The sequence below is a fragment of the Lepidochelys kempii genome, chromosome 1, assembly GCF_965140265.1.
Source record: "Lepidochelys kempii isolate rLepKem1 chromosome 1, rLepKem1.hap2, whole genome shotgun sequence".
In the NCBI taxonomy this organism is placed as follows: domain Eukaryota; kingdom Metazoa; phylum Chordata; order Testudines; family Cheloniidae; genus Lepidochelys; species Lepidochelys kempii.
In genome coordinates, this window is record NC_133256.1 from 310,475,452 (window position 1) to 310,494,223 (window position 18,772).

Consider the following 18,772-nt stretch of genomic DNA (forward strand, 5'->3'; position numbering starts at 1 on the left):
GCCAAAAGAGATGCAGCAGCAATTTGGTTGTTGTGGGAGGCATGTAAGGATTCTTCCCTCCGCTTGTCTTCATGTAAAGAGGAAAAGGCACAAATGGAAAAGGGAGCAGACAATTGGAAGGTGCTGGCTACAAATATCCAAAGCCAGCTGAAAATAGTGAAAGAGGCACTCCAGGAATACAAAAAGAGTGAAAAAGTTAACTCTGCAGAGGCTGGAGGGAGGCAGGTAAAGGGGGAGAAGGTCCTATGTACGGCACCCCCAGGCATAATTACAAAGAGAAAAGAGAGTATAAAAAAAAAAAAAAAAAGAAAAAGTTAACTCTGCAGAGGCTGGAGGGAGGCAGGTAAAGGGGGAGAAGGTCCTATGTACGGCACCCCCAGGCATAATTACAAAGAGAAAAGAGAGTAAAAAAAAAAAAAGTTAACTCTGCAGAGGCTGGAGGGAATTAAGCAGTTAAACTTTGTATTTCACCCAAACAACTTTTAACCCAAAAATGTTAAAAAGGAAAAGTGTTAGAGCATTCTTGGTTTCTTTGCAGCCATTCTGAAAGAAAAATGGGCCCTTTTCCAAAGGAATGTCTGTAAATTAGCCAGGCAAAAATAAACTATCTGATTAAAATCATTTGACTGGACAATTTAGTCAAATTTGCTAAAAGAACATAAGAGGGTTCTATTGGAACTTAACTGCCTCAAATGTATAAAGGGAATGTAAGATGTAAAAAACAGAGCAGTGTGGAAGGGATGTTAAGGAAAAGAAAATGTGTATGTATCTGTCTGTGTGTGTGTAAATATGTAAAGTTCTAAGGACCAGTTAGTTTTGTTTTTGTTTTAAATAATGCCACTAAAAATCTATTTGACTCTTTAATTCAAAGTTGCAAAACTGACACACCTTTTTGCTAGACACAGGTAATTAGTGTTGTTTGGCTTTGGGATTTGGCATTTAACCCTTAAAAGGTAACTCAATGCTTTACAAAATTTAAAATGTTTTTAAGTTGTGGCTGCAGCAGGGCAGTCAAAATCAGGAGAATATAAAAAAAAAAATTTTGGATTCTTTTTGTTTGTTTTTTGTTTGTTTGTTTTTGTAACAAAATAGCAGATGAGAGTTGTAGTAAAAAAAAAAATTAAAAAAAGACAGTGCCTCTCTGAAGCAACAGCAGGGGTGAGGTGCACAAAACAAAAAGAAGCAATGTTAGAAACACTGAGTCTTAAAATGGCTCTGAGTAATCAGACTGTCACTTTGATAAAGGTACATGAAAACTCTGTAAGCAAAAAAAAAGAAATAGTGACACCTTATGTAAAAATGGATCTGGATAATGTTATAGAAGTTAAACTATGGAAGAAATGTGCATTTGCCCCAGAACATGTGCAGGGTATATTGTAGAAGGGTCAAAAGAAATGCAAACATACCATGCTACTTAATTAAAATGCTATTAGGGCTCCAAAGGGAGCCACAATAGGTTGGGTTTTCTTTTTCAGATTGCTGTGTGTTTTGGAAGCAGAAGTTAAAAGTAATCAAAACTCTGGTGAAAGTTGATTGTGTCCCTAAGACAGAGTCTCTGAGCTGCTGATGGCTTTAAATCCAAAAGCAGGAAGTTTCTGTGAAAATGCAAATTACCTAAATGATAAAGGAAGGAAAGAACTAGCAGCACAAAGGAGCTGCAGATAAAGGACATACCTGGTCAGCAAACAAATTGTCTAAATAAAAGGCATGGGATAACAAGATAATTTTAATAAATGTAATGATAATAAGTATCCCTGTAACAACGTATAGTGTGTATGATTTTTGGAAAAATCCTTTAAGGTCGTGTGGTAATGATGCTTCTCAGTTATTACCTGTAAATAAAACTTAAAGCTTAACACAGCAGGAAAAACATTATAAACTTGGTCTGCTGTATAAGAAGGAAAACTCAGGGATTTAATGACTAAACAGTGGGATAATTTCCCCATAACCCTTAAAAGATAAAAGCCTTTGAAACCTGGCCTGCCTATAGAACAAAAACAGGAAAATATGGGGGCAATTTCTCTGTTTTGCCTGCAATCAGCAAGGGTATTTGTAAAAGAAATATTTTAAGCAATAATCTGCCACCCCAAAAGGGGTAGAAACATGTTCTTTTTGTCTTTCAGAAAATCAGGAAAAGCTGCCAGCTGAAAAGCAACCCAATACCATGAATCTACTGTCACAATAGAAATTGTGTTCTGTGTTCTATGTTTTGTCTTGTGTTTTGTGTTGTTGCTAGCACTGTTGTGTGTTTAAAAAAAAAATACTGAAGACCTGCAGGAACTTAAAAATAAATTAAGCTTTCTGTCCCAGCTACAGGACAGCCTGATACAAAAACAAGTACATGCCAATGTAGACTTGGTCCAAATTGGTCTGGGTAACCTAAAAGGCCAATGGAATCTTTAGTAATGGCTTAATACTACCACATGGCTTATCCATAAGAAAAAAATATATATATTAGAAATAGGAAACTACACAGCCATAGCTATGGGATGCACTGAAATGCAGATACTTGCACTAGCTACTTTGGAACACAAAATGTTCTGGGTCATATTGGGAAATATTAAGGGTTTGATGCATTTGTTAAAAAAGAAAGAGATCATTGTTTGACACCTATCAATATGAATGGATGCAATATGTTTCCACTATTGTAAACCAGACTTGTTAATCGGAGAAATTGTTGTCAAAATTGCACACCAACAGTCCCTGGAGGCAAAGGTATTGAAGGTTAACCCACTCCCCATATTACACATGGGATCCTTTTGGCTACCCTGGACCTTGAGCCAGTGGGCTGGGGAGGGAGGGAAGCTATTGGACACTAGAGGTTGTACCGAATGGACTCCTCAAAAGTGGGTGTGCCTCACCTTGCCTGTTTCCCCAGAACCTTGTAGTAAAGATACATCACTAGGATCATGTATGTGGCATGAATTGGAATCACAAACTCAAATTGCCTCACAGTACTTTCTCTTGAATAGGCTACATAGAAAGTGACACTGATGATTATAAATCTTAGTGTCAAAAGGGGGATTATGTTGGATCATATTAAAGAAGTTCTGTATTAAAATCACAAATGAGTTTGATTCCCCAGAGTTTAAATTCCAGGGTATTACTAATTAAGAGGTCTCTTGGTTTTTGGTACTGTTTCTCTCCCTCTATGTGTGAAACTTGCAAGCTGCTAACTGTGTTAGTACATTCTAAGACAGAGTCTGTTCTCAAAGCAGTTCACAGAGAGAGAGAGACTCAAAGCAATACTCTAACAACAGAAACAGCACCCAGAGACTCCCCGCCCTTTTGTTGTATTAACAATTGTCATTAAAATAGAGATAGAGGATGTATGTGGATGGATGCTTGGTGTGGATAATAACTGAATGATCAGGGAGGTGCCAGCCTAAGAATCCAGTGTCCATCGGCTGAAGAAAGTGTCAAGTGGAAATAACCAGAGGACCCCACCCGGAGGGCAGACTGGAATCCACCCAACAGCCTCAAGAATGGGAGAACCAAAGAACAAGATAACATCTTGGAGCCGTCAGGAATGTGCTATCTGCTGATTGATTCAGCAACAGCATGATGAAGCAATTCCCATAGACTGGCATAGGAAGAAATTCCTATAAAAATAGACTCTAAAAAGTGAGAACTTTGGGGGGTCTGATTCTGCAAACCAACTTCCAGGAGCATCAGATGAGCATCTGACAAGGCCCTGCTCCCTCCTCATGTCCAGGCCACCTGGCCAGTGACTTGGCATGAGCAACTCTAAGGCTGGTAACTATGATAACAACCTTGCAGAACCTGTGTGTGTGTGTGTATGTTTGTATGAATGAATGAATGTGAGAATAAATTTGAGATTGAATGGAATGTTATAACTATAACTAACTGCTTACTATGATTCTTTCTGTATTCACAATAAATGTGGTATTTTGCCTTTTTCCCTTTAATAAGATCCTGCTGGTTTTTATTTTATTGGTACAACAATCCAGGGAAATTTCTCTAGCTCTTAAGATTTTTGAACCTCTGAGGTACTTGAAGCTCAAGGGCTCTGTCTTACTGAGCATCCCTCAACATAAAGTCCCACAATGTGCCTGCCAGGTCCTTTCATGAACAAAAAAACAACAGTTTCCCCCAAATTAACTGAAGATGATAAAGAAATTATAAAACATTTTCCTACAAAAAACAACATAAAATGGACACATAGATGGAAGACCCAGGTCACACCTCAAAAAGTTGAATCTCCAAACCGTGGGAGGGAGAGGGTGGATGAGTGAGAATCCTGTGTGATACTTTCAAAGAATTATATAATTATCCCTTCTTAAAAAATATCTTACAAACAACATTTCCACTCTGTAGGTCTACGGATGTTTCGATTAAAAATCAATCACTGCAATAGGCAGTGTTAGGTGGAGGCTAGTGTCCAACAAGAACCAAGTTGTGTTTTTAAAATCAAAGGAAAGGAAAGTAGAGAGTGCTCTAACTTGTGAAAAGCACAAATATAGGCACAAGGATCCTTCACCTTTACCTTCAATATCGTGGTGCAGAATACATGAACACAGATCACTATCTAGCTGTCGCCAGTATGGTGTTGATGCTCCAACGAGCAGGTAAATCCTCTGTGATGAAGAGGTTTGACATCAACGCACTCCGTGTGACAGATTTAGCCAACAGGTTTTGTATTGATGTCAGCCACAGATTCTCGGCTCCAGCTATTCTGCAAGACAATGGATGTTGCCAGGTCCCTGTTCACTTCTATCGTCAACCAATCTGCTGAGCAGACAATTGGCTACAGGCATGCAGGATGCTGACCATGGCTATCAGAGGAGGCCTTCCAGATAATTAAATTGAAGGCTGCAGCCCGCCAGTGTAGTGATAAGCAGACTCGTAATCAGCTGAAGCAAAAATTTAACACCCTGGCACTCTGCGATCGTGAGGCATATTATAACCAAGTGGTGAATGATGCTGAATTTGGCTTAGCCATGGGCGACTTTAAGTCAGCATTCCGAACCATTTGCGACCTCAGCGGTCAACAGATAGTCACTACAAACGGCATCGTGAATGACAACAAAGGCCATACATGTAAATCGGATGATGATATTCTCTCACACTGGGTGGATCCAGACATTTGTACTAATGCACCTACATTGGATGAAGTAAAGTGTGCCATCTCTAAACTGAAAAACGGATGTGTAGCCGGTACTGATGACATCCCCTCAGAGCTGCTAAAATGTGCTATTGATCCTGCACCAGAATCACTTCTGGCCATCTTTCCTCTGGTGTGGAGAACTGGAACCCTGCCAACTGCCTGGAAGGATTCACTCCATAAGGGCAACAGACCGTGCAGTGACTGTAAGAGCTACAGCCGATCACCTTGCTCTTCGTTCCAGGGAAGGTGCTTGCGTATTTTTGCTGGCAAGCCTAGCGCCTTTAGTACATCGGAACATTGTCCCCAACAGTCAGGCTTTACAAGGAACAGGCTTTACGAGGAATTAGACGCCATTTTGGCCCTTCACTTGTTGTCAGAGATACAATGTGAGTTCACGAAGCCCCTGCATTTAGTGTATGTTGATCTTAAGGCTGCATTTGATTCAGTAGACTGTGTCGCGTTACGGAAGGCTTCACAGGGCGTAGGACTTGTTGGACTTGATTAGAGAGCTGCATAATGGAACCACTGCCCATGTTCGTCTGGGGAACCAGATGTCAGTGCCTTTTAAATCAATATCTGGTGTTAGGCAGGGTTGCATTTTGGCCCCTACACTCTCTTGTCGGGCAATGGATTTCATAATGCAGCATTCCGTCAGGTCCATAGGCACTGAGATCAGTGATCTCTCACTCACAGACCTTGACTGCACTGATGACGTTCTTTTAGTACAAAGCCCCGACATGTTTTGTGAGGCAATCCAGCATATGGAGGAGGAGTCAGCTAAGATTGGTCTCCATGTTTTATGGTCAAAGACAAAACTGCAAAATCTAGGACCAGGTCCACCTGCGACTCCAATGTCTTTGAACAACGAAACTGTTGAATCAGACTCCAGCTTTTGCTACACTACACTTACCAACTCCTCCAATTCTCACACTGAGGTTCTCCATCAGATTAACATCACGGTATCCGCCAAGGGCTGTTTACAACGGACATGGAATCAACATCATCTTAGTATGACAACCAAGTTCAGGATTTATTCGAGCTATATCCTTCCCATACTGTTGTACAGCTGCGAAACATGGCCTTCCAACAAAATGTCAATGTCGTATATTGGACATAAAGTGGAATGACTTCATCTGCAATGTAGATGTTTATGGCTGCTCGGGTCTACAGACTACTGGGGCCATTGTCCACAGGTAGCGCCTTATGTTTTTTGGACATGTTGCAAGGATGCCACAAGATGTTCCAGCAAACGCCATTCTCCGGGTGACTTGTCTGGGATAAAATTCCACCAACCGAGGGGTGGAGGCGACCCAGAGGCAGACCCCCTATTACATGGGTTCATCAAGTCTGTTCCGATGTTGGACTCTCAGGCCGTCAAGCCTTTGCAGTTGCACAGGAATGGACCAAATGACAAACAATCGCTATGGCCGACTGTCTGGCTAAGCATTCAAGGGAGAGAGATCTTTCACCAGAGAAAGAAAAACTTCCAATATTAAGCTAACTCAAATAACTGCCAACCCAAAAGAAACAAAAATTCTAGGAATTGGAAGAATTTGGGTTCCCCTACTTCAGTTTCTGCTTTTCATTTTCTGCCCTGTTAAAAAGCTGTGTTCCAACCCAGAAGTCCATTTTTTTTCCAGAGGTGAGTAAAGTGATCCATGTTCCTACTTCACAAGGGTGCTGCGATACCTACTTTGGTCCCATTCCTGCAATGTTTTGTGTATGGGTGGACTCCTGAACCTGTGTGAACCCCAACTAAGTCGACCTTTTGTAGGGTGCAGGAGTTTGTCTAGATCAGGGCCCTAGTTGCACTTTTAAAGATTTTGGCAAGAAACGCACTGGAGAAGCGTGAAGTACTATTTAAAAACTTTTAGTGTATTTTCCATGCACGTCATTTTCAAAATACAAAGCCAAAGAAATGGCCACTTAAAAATTATGTTCCAGTAAAGGAGATAGAAAAATTTTCTACTCATTCACATTCAGTGAACCTTTTAAATTACATATGCAAATTAAAAAACTACTAGAATATAAACTCACCATGGATGCTGTTTCTGAAGCTGTGACTGTACTTGGCTTAGTATAAATCTGAGGAGAAGGAAGTCAGCAGATTTATGGATTACAAATCTGAAAACAGTACAGTAATTGTAATAACAAATACAATTTCAAACTGCTTACGCAAGTATTTTTAAAATTCTTTATTCTCCGACAAAAGACAAGTCTGACTTCAGGTGATAAAGGAAAAGCCAACACAATGCCTTTTTTCTCCTTTCCGTCATAATTTATGAAACTACCAGAGTAAGACTTAGCCTTACATAAAAACAGAAAGGCCGGTGCTGGGTGCCTAGAAGTGGGGAGAGCAGAGTTCAGGTCCCTGCTATGCCCTGCATGTGTCCTTGGGCAAGTCCTACGTGCACAATGGGGTCCTGACTCCTAGCCCTGCCATGTTGGGGTTGTGTGAGGAGAAACAATAATGATCATAAGTCCTGGAACTAGGGATATGGGAGGTGCTGCAGCACCCCTTGGCTTGAAATGGTTTCTATTATATACAGTGTTTACAGTTGGAGGTTCAATGGCTATCAGCACCCCCATATAAAAAAATGTTCCAGCACCCTTGGTAACGAGTGCGAGACACTCACAGACCCAGGAACTGGGTCACTGAAGAACCTATGGGAGACAAATAACCCCAGCCCCATACCCTGAGTCTCCTACTCCCCCAGGAAATGACTCTCCCAAGCCTCATCTCAGCATCCCCATTTCCACTGCCATCACACTCTCCCTCATGCCAGCACCACCTCAGCAGTAGTACTGGGACTGAGCAAGGTTTCCCCATGAGTTTCTCCCCATATTGAGCTGACTCAGCTAAGGCTTGAAAGACCATACTCAAAGCATATTTATGGTTCGCAGAGAGGGTGTACTAGTGGAGTTCTGCAGGGGTCTGTCATAGGTCTAGTACTTGTGAATATTTTCATTACTGACTTGGATAATGGAATGGAAGGTATACTTATAAAATATGTGGCTAACACCAAGCTGGGAGGGGTTGCAAGCATTTAGAATGACAGAATTGGAATTCAAAATGACCTCGACAAATTGGAGAACTGGTCTGAATTCAACAAAATAAAATACTATAAAGACAAATGCAAAGCACTTCATTTAGGAAGGAAAAATCAAATGTACAAATACAAAATGAGGAATAGCTGGTAACTGATGGTCATGGATCACAAACAGAATATGAGCCAGCTGCAAAATAGGCTAAATATTATGCTAGAGTGTACTAACAAGAGTGCCATATCTGAGACTCAGGAAGTAATCGTCCCACCCTACCTGGCACTGGTGAGGGCTCAGCTAAAGTACAGTGTCCAATTCTGGGTGCCACACTTTACAAAATATGTGGACAAAATGGAAAGAGTACACACAATAGCAACAAAAATGATAAAAGATTTAGGAAACTTGACTTATGAGGAAAGATTAAAAAAAACCCTGAGCTTGTTTAATCTTGAAAAAAGAAGACAAAATGGGGAAGTAATAACAGTTTTCAAATATGTTAAAGACTGTTATAAAGAGGATAGTAACCAATGGTACTCTATGTCCACTGAAGGCAGGACAAGAAGTAATGGACTTAATCTGCAGCAAGGGAGATTTAGGTTAAGAATAGTTAAAGACGAGGATAACTTGCAATAGGTTTCCAAGAGACATTGTGGAATCCCCATCATGGGTGGTTTTTATGAACAGGTTGGACAAGGGATGTCTAGGGATGGTTTAGTTTACTTGGTCCTGTCTCAGTGCCGGTGGCTGGACTTGATGATCTTTCGAAGTCCCTTCCAGCCTTGCATTTCTGATTCTACATCCCTCAATATTCAAACAGTCAGCAAGCTTAAGCAATTTATGAGCAATTTAAAAGATCTGGAAAATTGATATTTGGTTCACTAACGTAAAAAAAATGCAGGCTAATTTAAAAGACACTGGTCGATAGGACTACTCTTGTGAGTAAAGTTAATGTGTTTGGACGACTAGAACCAAAACCACAGAATTATAACACAACAACAGGGTCCACATGGACATTTATTGTACGGCAGGCTAATCTGGGATAGATTTACATCATAACTTGCTGCAAACTACCTGTTCATCTAGACAAGCCCCTAGTCTACTAATATATCTGTTTAGCATGTGGTTTGTTTTACAACTAATAAAGCACTATTTTATTTATAAATAATTATAGCAAGATGTTTGACATTGGTTTGTGGTTAGTTGTGATTAAGAAATTATATTACACAAAGTGGCTAATACTTTACCTACCCATTGTTTCATGTATATTACTTTTAAGTGTGTTTAAGCATCCTATATGTACATCATCACTGTCACCAACAACTAATGCAACAAAACAGTTTGCATTATAACTCTTTTTCACTGGTTAACAACTCTACAGTGGCCTTAAATAACCCATACAGGTTTTTTAGAGCCAAAATTTCATTCAACTTCTTTGAATTTAAAGAGTTAAAAAAATCAGTTAAAAAAAGTTCCTGACAGACAAAAGTTTGGAGCTTGATACTTAGCATATAACTAGCCACTAATGAGGCTGTTTGGTGTATGATTTGGGTTGAGAAATTTTAAAATAAAAGTTATAAGTCATTGAAAAATCATTTCTAAGCCTGATCAGAGTAGCCATTAGCTAAAATGTTTTCAGCACACCATAATACAGTCCTACTTCATTTCATATCACAACAGTGCTTCTAGAGGGAAAAATGCATACATTCACTGTTTAGCCTGCCAGGTACTAGAACTGCTGCTTGGATAATTTGCATGAGGGATATTGAAAAATTGTCATTAAAATGCAGCAAAGATAATAAGAGCCTGGCTTATGAAAGACAAAAGACAATAACAGATCTGAAATAAAGATCGCAGATCCTGCAAGGAACATTAGTATCTTTTCAATAGAAAATATACAGTCGTAGCTATGTAAATACATTAATAATAAATAATAAAAAATAATAAATAATAAATAACAGCAGAAGCAAAAGAGGATAATTACCATTCCCACATCTCGGTAAGTTAGAAGTAGCTAAGGCCAACACCATTTAAGTGCTAATATTATTAAAACAATTTTTTTTCTTAATAAATGAAAAATGAGACGTCTAACTGTAGATTAACATACCCTTTAATGCTACAGAGGTAAAAATATAACCCCACAACAGCCTGGAAATGAATAGTTACGGTGAGATTTTACACTGTGCCTTTAAGGGTACGCCTACACTACAAAATTAGGTCGATTTTACAGAAGTTGATTTTTAGAATTCTATTTTATACAGTTGATTGCGTATGCCCACACTAAGAGCATTAAGTCAGCGGAGTGCATCCTCACTATCGCGGCTAGCATCGACTTACAGAGCGGTGCACTATCCCTATCAGAACACTTCTGAACTAGGAAAGGTAACCAGAGAGTCACAACCACGGCAAGCATGGAGCCCGCTCAGCTCACTGTCAACATATGTCTCCTGGGTGCTGCTGGCAGATGCGGTACCGCATTGCTACACAGCAGCAGCTCCTTGTCTTCGTGGCAGACGGTGCAGTAGGACTTATAGCCATCGTACATCTCCTGGGTGTTCCTGGCAAACCTCGGTGAGGTCAATCAGGGCCCCTGGACAGACATGGCTATCGTTCTCTTAGAGCACCAAATGGGAGTGACTCCAGGTCATTCTCCTCTTTAAGCTTTGTCTCATGGAGATTCAGTCCTGCCTGGAATATCATGCGAGCTGGAGGCTTCTGCCTCAGGCTGCTCTCCCAGGCGGCAGCACCATGCAGTCACACCTATCCCAGCCTGCCCCTTGCTCCCATGACTCATGAAGCCTGGACAGTAGTAAGGAGCAGTTCAACTTGTGGAATGACAAATCCAGAACAAAGGATTGCATTCTATGGGCCACATTAAGATTATTTCAGAGTCCTAGATAGCATTGATCTCTATAAAAGGCTTCATGAAAATTTTCCCCTGCCCCTAACAAAAATGTTAATTTATCAGAGCAGTTGAAAGCGTAAGGAACCCAGGACTACAACTTTGAGAGAGCTTCCATATTATCTAATTCATAATTGATATAATTCAAAGTAAAATTTCACAGCGCTGTCTGTTCTAAGACTAAAAATGCAGGAGGGGAGTCAGAGAAAGAAACAGTGACCGGCTTCCGCCCGTTTTTGAACTGATGACCTTTCGCATGTTGGGTGATAACCACTATACTACGGAAACCCAACTTGAATGGGGCTTCTCTTTTTTTGCCACAGACTTTGCCGAATGCACAGGAATATTTTCTCTAGCTACAGAAGCTACCTAATGCAATGTCTATATCTATGGCCTTCCTGCTCACAAAGTGGTCATGCCCCCACCCAAGGCTGACACAGCGCGGACTGCATGTGACACAGCGACCTGGCTTGGGTAGGATCACTAGCGAGGCATGATACTTTTGCTGTTAAGCAAACACAGCAATTCTTTCCTGGCCTCTGCCGCTGAATGCCTCCACGTATTAAGCTGTGCCCTATCAGTGCGGGAGGACTGCATGAGCTCGGAAAACATGTCATTGCGAGTGCAGTTTTTTTGCCTTCTAACCTACGATAACCTCACGGACAGAGATGATAGGGAGAGCATAGAAACATTCTACACTCTACGATTCTGGGGGGGACTGCATGGTCACCTGTGCTGCTGAGTTCGTCATGCTGACCAAACAGGAAATGAAATTCTAAAGTTACCGGGGCTTTTCCTGTGTACCTGGCTAGTGCATCGGAGTTCAAAGTGCTGTCCAGAGTGGTCACAATGGAGCACTCTGGGATAGCGCCTGGAAGCCAATACCGTTGAATTGCGTCCACACTACCCCAAATTCAACTCGGCGGTGTGGATTTTAGCGCTAATCCCCTCATTGGGGAGGAGTACAGAAATCGATTTTAAAATTTAAGTTAACAAAAATGGCTTCATTCGTGTGGACGGGTGCAGGGTTAAATCGATCTAACGCTGCTAAATTCGACCTAAACTCGTAGTGTAGACCAGGGCTAAGAAACATCGTGCTAAAATAGCCAAGGTACAGGGGAATTTATGATGATTTAAACCACCTTCCCACCCTCTCAATTCTTGGCTGCTGCAGGACCAGTGCAGACCACAGAGTAACTCAGACAGCTCTGGAGGGCTGTGTAAATTGCAACAGCCCATTGCTGGCTGCCTATGGGCAGAATCGCCAAAGCACTACACTCTCTGACCCCAACCACAGCTCCTGATACATCCCTGCCATGTCAGCCCTTCCCTCAACATGTCATCTATATCTGGGGCCTCACTGGGCAGTATAAACTGCCTTGCATAAAGTGTGCATCAGGGGAAATTCTCCCATGGCCGGATCCAGCACATTAAGATACCCATTACTCTTCCACAGCTTTATAAAAGGGCTGTAGCAGATAGGACTCCCATCTCCACCCCCTGCCAATTCTCAGGTTCCTACAGCAAGGAAAAACCAGGACCCATTGCACATCCTGTATATTTTATAGTATAAATTTTCTTGACAAGCTACACCACTTTGAAAAAATGGGCTAGGAAACGTGTCTGCCATATGTCCAAATGAACATTGCTGTATGAACTTTAAAAAGTCAAAGCCAGTATTAACTATGTTATCTGTACAACCTTAATTTTGCATTACAGTATGTTTTTACATTTAATTTTTGATATAAAGTGACATACCATGAAGTGCCTCTCAAACCTAAAAACTTCCAAGGTTTTGCACCATAACTGGCTATTTCTTAGTAAGCAAACAATCTATGAGCTTGTCTACATGGCCGAACAATTCGGACTACTGGGAAGTGAACTGCAGCACTCAAAGTGCTTTTCTGTAATTGCCCAACTGCTAACGTGAACTAAAAAGTATCTGGTTAGTGTTAACATAGTCCTCTTCAAATAGTACTAAGGAAACGCAAACTAGGTACCTGTCAGTTCACGCCAGCAGTGTCCACATAGGATAGTTATAGCACAGCACTTTGGTGCACACCACAATTCACACCGGCGTAGTCAGCACTTGCACAATGTAGACATAGCCTATGGTACTTACAGTAATGTGCTTTTTCTATCAGTACTTTTTCTCTTCTGTTAAACAACAAATTAATGACAACTTGGACATCTAAAGTGGAAAATTGAACCCTGGGTACCCACGTACGTAAATGGTTGATCCTGCATCTTCAGATACTTCCAGATGACAGCAGTGTCGGTCATCTTCATTTGCAGAAGGGGACTTAGCCAAGTTAAATCCAGCTACAACCATGGTGTCCTATTGAAAAGACAAAATTAAACCAATAACTGACATTGTTCTTTATTCGATATGCAGCACTTTAATGTCGTTGCCCCTTTTGCCCCCCCCCCCCCCCCCGCTACCAACCGTCTTTGGCTTTACTTTCACCTCTGCTTAGAAGTCTACGAAGTCCCTTGAAAAATGTGTCCTTTCTTTATTTCAGACATTGTTTGGAACCCCAAGTCTCATACCTTTTGTTTGTACAATGAAAGTAGTTCATAATATAAAGCATAGCCATGGTCCCCTACCCCCACCACTTTTACTACTTCTCCTTATTTGAAAGGAAAATATGTCCACCACCAGTAGCAAAATCAGAAATGCCACCTGAAGGAAAGGAGGAGAATATTTTTTGTTGAAATATAATTCAAAGTTCAAAATGCAGGAATATGCAAGCAGCACATCTTTCGAAAAAGAATTTCTAACTACTGGACTATCAAAAATAAAAGTATCAAGTGTTCTAGGGACTAACCTAGAGAATGGCACTAACAAGATACAAATATTCCATGTCCTTGAAATGTGCAAATCACACATTCATGGGTCCTTTAACAATATAGGTAATTTGCAAGTGGTATAATTTATACACAAAATTCCAAGCTGAATAATATATATGTATGAACGTTTTTAAAAGATTCTTCTTCAATGTAAATGTTTAAATCAGAAACACACACACATATGCCCCTCAATCTCTCTCCCTGTTCTTTTTCAAACAAAACTGTTTGCCCAACAGTCAATCTGGAATATAGCCAAAGGGAAGTTATTTTATGGAGACTGCCTTTTGTACAGACACTCTGTTATGGGTTTTTTTTAAAATAGCTTTTAAATGTCAATGATTTCAAAACTATACTAAACCCATAATGGAATATGCTTGCATGAAATGAGTCTATTTGAGGAAGAATGTTGTACCATTGGCCTGTCAAAAAAGGAATAAAGAAAGTTATTAGTCACAGGGGGAAAGGAGAAGAAAAAAGATTTATATACTTCCTGGGTTGAGAATGAAAATGAGTAAGAAGTTTCCATCATCTGCACACTTCAGCTATTTTACACCTATGAGGTAACTATTTACACAGTGATGCATCCAACAGAAGTGGCACATCAAAAATGTATGTGACACACACACACACTTTAGTCAGGACCTCAGTTGGGAAGGACATTTAGCATCAAAACCAAAACTGAATAGTTTCAACTGGTTTACTCATTCACCAATGGCAGAGTATGCAATAGTGGAGTTTAGCCAAATGTGAGATCATACAATTGGAAATTAACTACAACATCATGATGTAGAGAACAAAGGTGTCACAGAATGTTTACTACATAATGATTATGATGGATGGTTTAGACCCATCCTCCATCTTGGCAGGGGGGTTGACTAGATGACCCTTGAAGTCCCTTCTAACCCTATGATTCTAGGTGTCCGCTCACTGTAATATATTAGCATCTGCATAGTAGTGTCTAGAGACCCTAACCAAGAATGGGGCCTCTTTGTGATAGGCACTGTACAATCACAGTGAGAGAAACTCCCTGTGACAAAGAACATACAGTCTAAATTAACAAGGCAGACAGCGAAAGGGAAATATTATCAACTCCATTTTACAGAGGGGAACTGAGTCACAGAGAGACTAAGGCCCAGATTTAGGTACCTCCAGATTTAGGTACCACTTTAGTTTCAACACTAAGTGACTTAGGAGCCTAAGCCTCATTGAAAGTCAATGGTACGTAGTCTAAGTTCCTAAGTCACTTTTGAAAATTAAACTTAGGTGCTGCAATGCTGAGCACAGCAATGCCTAAAATACCTTTAAAAATCCGGGCCTAAATGATTTAACCAAGGTCACTCAGGGAATCTGTGGTGGGAAAATGGAAATTGACCCTAGATCTCCTCATTCCCAATGCAGTATCTTAAAATACTTTCCTCTCAATGGAAAGACTCCAAACTCACCAATATGTTTCAGAAGCATTATTGGAACATCTACTCATTTCAGCAGAATCAGGACAAGCAATGTCTCAATGTACCGTCCTCAGAGGAAAGTAAGTACTTTGCAGAACATATAGATAGATATGGTTCATGCCATAAAGAGCTGTAAATCTATATTTTAGACAAGGCAGAAAATGAGGGCAAGAACGAAACAAGGGAAAAACTGGGCATGTTTCCCCTGTTGTGATACTGCTACAGATCTCAAAGGTGGGTAAATTTTACAAATAGGCAAACTAATGCAGAGAGAAGTTGAGACTTCCTCTCGGTCACAGCAAATCAATGACAGAGTTGCACAAATAGATGCTCAGTCTCTTGCTTTACGTGCTAGGAATTTTTATTCATTTTACTTCAAAATATAAAAAATGTAGGGCCTCTCCTTCACCTGTTCCAATCCCTAAAATTAGTAAGTAGCACAATTTCTTTTTAAATTATTTAAATTATGCATGTAGATATGTAAAGTTAGGCTGGCCAATTTAGTATCCCTCTTCCCCTCTTATATATAGCCACAACTTTAAGGAAGTCTGATACACTGATGGAACAAAAAGAAAAGGAGTACTTGTGGCACCTTAGAGACTAAACAATTTATTTGAGCATGAGCTTTCGTGAGCTACAGCTCACTTCATCGGATGCATACCGTGGAAACTGCAGCAGACTTTATATATACACAGAGAATATGAAACAATACCTCCTCCCACCCCACTGTCCTGCTGGTAATAGCTTATCTAAAGTGATCATCAGGTTGGGCCATTTCCAGCACAAATCCAGGTTTTCTCACCCTCCACCCCCCCACACATATTCACTCTCCTGCTGGTGATAGCCCATCCAAAGTGACAACTCTTTACACAATGTGCATGATAATCAAGTTGGGCCATTTCCTGCACAAATCCAGGTTCTCTCACCCCCTCACCCCCCTCCCAAAAACCACACACACAAACTCACTATCCTGCTGGTAATAGCTCATCCAAAGTGACCATTCTCCCTACAAAGTGCATGATAATCAAGGTGGGCCATTTCCAGCACAAATCCAGGTTTTCTCACATCCCCCCCACCCCCATACACACACAAACTCACTCTCCTGCTGGTAATAGCTCATCCAAACTGACCACTCTCCAAGTTTAAATCCAAGTTAAACCAGAACATCTGGGGGGGGGGGGGGGTAGGAAAAAACAAGAGGAAATAGGCTACCTTGCATAATGACTTAGCCACTCCCAGTCTCTATTTAAGCCTAAATTAATAGTATCCAATTTGCAAATGAATTCCAATTCAGCAGTTTCTCGCTGGAGTCTGGATTTGAAGTTTTTTTGTTTTAAGATAGCGACCTTCATGTCTGTGATTGCGTGACCAGAGAGATTGAAGTGTTCTCCGACTGGTTTATGAATGTTATAATTCTTGACATCTGATTTGTGTCCATTTATTCTTTTACGTAGAGACTGTCCAGTTTGACCAATGTACATGGATGGAACACTAATGCAAAGCTGTGTTTAAAATGTGCCCAAGTATATATACAAGGTAAACACAAAGCACTTTTGGAAGATGAATCTAGACTGAAGAACACACACACAGAAGAATCTAGTCTTTAAATGTTCATTTTTTCTCATGGGGAAAAACCCTCCCACTCACGTTTTGTTCTTAAAAGAAACAAACGAATCATGGCTTGTAGCACTATTAGGCTATGTCTACATTACAGCCGGGATCGATGCTGTGAGATCGATTCACCGGCAGTCAATCTAGCGGTCTAGTGAAAATCTGCCAAATCGACAGCAGATCGTTCTCCAGTCGACCCCTCTACCCCCAACGAGAAGAGTAAGGTAAGTCGATGTGAGAGTTTCTCCCGTCGACCCCCCACGGTATAGACCCCGTGGTAACTCAACCTAAGATACATCGACTCCAGCTACGTTATTCACCTATCTGGAGTTGCATAGCGTGGGTAGACTTACTGCCGTAGTGTAGACATAGCCTTAGTTTGTCATTTCCATGTGGACATTAACATTAAGAGGAGCCACAAAAGAAATTACCTAAAGAGGTCACAACTATATTATCCTTGTGGTATGTGAAATGAACTGCATTAAACTTGTAAAATAATAAAACATTTGTTGTAAGCAGAAAGCTTAAGACAGTGTTTAATTAGTCTAAAAAATTTCCTCAGCATTTAAAATGCAATGATTTCTTCAATGAGGCGGTGGCATTCTGAGAGCTTTAAAAAAAAAAAAAAGAGGTAGCTGAAAATATGGTCCAGTAAATTAAGATCAAACTCCCAATATTGGAAAGTCAACTATATAAAGGTGCAGATTAATTAAACAGATGGAGAATAAAAGTACATCTTGTACTTTTCCATATCTTATGCCTGTAATTATTTTTCCTATTGTACTGTAAAACTTTGATCTTGATTAATGAATGGAGGATCAGTAATGATCTCAGAGGTACAGTTAATATACCACTGATTTTCCTCTGGGCTTTTCAGACTATTACAGAAAGAAAATCCTGCCTCTGAACTGAAAATATGAAGTGATCTGCATTTCTCTGGTGAATCTTACAAGGATCATTCAGCTAAAACTTATTTTCAATTTTTTAAAAGGTAACAATATAAAATAAATGCTGCCAGATATATGTGCTTCCTTCAGACATCAATGGCCCCAGGATCTCTCATTACAGGGTGGGTGGTTTATACGCAGAGGGCTCCACACAAAAAGATGGGTCCTCCTGTAGGAGTCCTTCCTCCACTGCCCAGCTTGATTCACCCAGGCCTGCTCACTCCTAAAGCACAAAAGGGGCAAATGGCAATAATGCTCCAGAGGCTGGCTGATTTCTTCAAGAAAAGAGACATTTTCAAGAATTTTCTGTAAAAGTAAATGCAGGTCAATAGCTTTCCAAGTTTTGTACATTAAATTTGAATCTAAAAGCGTCAAGTCCTAATAAGGTTTCTCTTTTTCTTCTACATGTTAATATACAGGAGAAGCACACTGATGGGTGTGCAACTCCTGTCCAGGAGCATATGAGCCACTTGCCCACACTAGTGTGACCAGGGACAGCTGCCAGTGACCCCTGGTGTTTGCCCCACTGGGCAGGGCTGAGGGTGGTACAGCCATGCCAGTGGAGCTGCCTGGCCTGGGCACTGGCTCCTACGAGCAGTGGCCCAACATGCTGCTGCTTTCGCCGCTGCAGTTCCTTACCTAGTCTTCTATATGTATACACTTGGACTAAGATTGATATGGAAATAGGAGACAGACTTGTTGAAAGTCTCTGGGTAACGATAAAAGGGGTAAAAAAACAAGGGTGATGTCATGGTAGGGGGTCTAACTACACACCACCTAACCAGGAAAAAGAGGTGAACTTTTTTAAACTAACAAAATTATCCAAAGCACAGGACTTGGT

General features: G+C 40.7%; 1 protein-coding gene across 3 annotated transcripts in view; it reads right to left on the bottom strand.

Annotated features, from left to right (window-relative positions):
• POT1 (protection of telomeres 1) overlaps window positions 1–18,772 on the bottom strand; it is a 149,010-nt gene that overhangs the window by 87,582 nt on the left and 42,656 nt on the right. For 2 of the 3 annotated variants that reach the window (XM_073328243.1, XM_073328241.1), the window contains exons 5-6: window positions 13,300–13,410; window positions 7,166–7,213 (exon numbers count right to left, since the gene is read on the bottom strand). In XM_073328243.1, the coding sequence (XP_073184344.1) occupies window positions 7,166–7,213; window positions 13,300–13,410 (159 nt within the window). The remainder of the gene's footprint in view (window positions 1–7,165; window positions 7,214–13,299; window positions 13,411–18,772) is intronic. The other variant, XM_073328242.1, reaches the window with a different exon arrangement.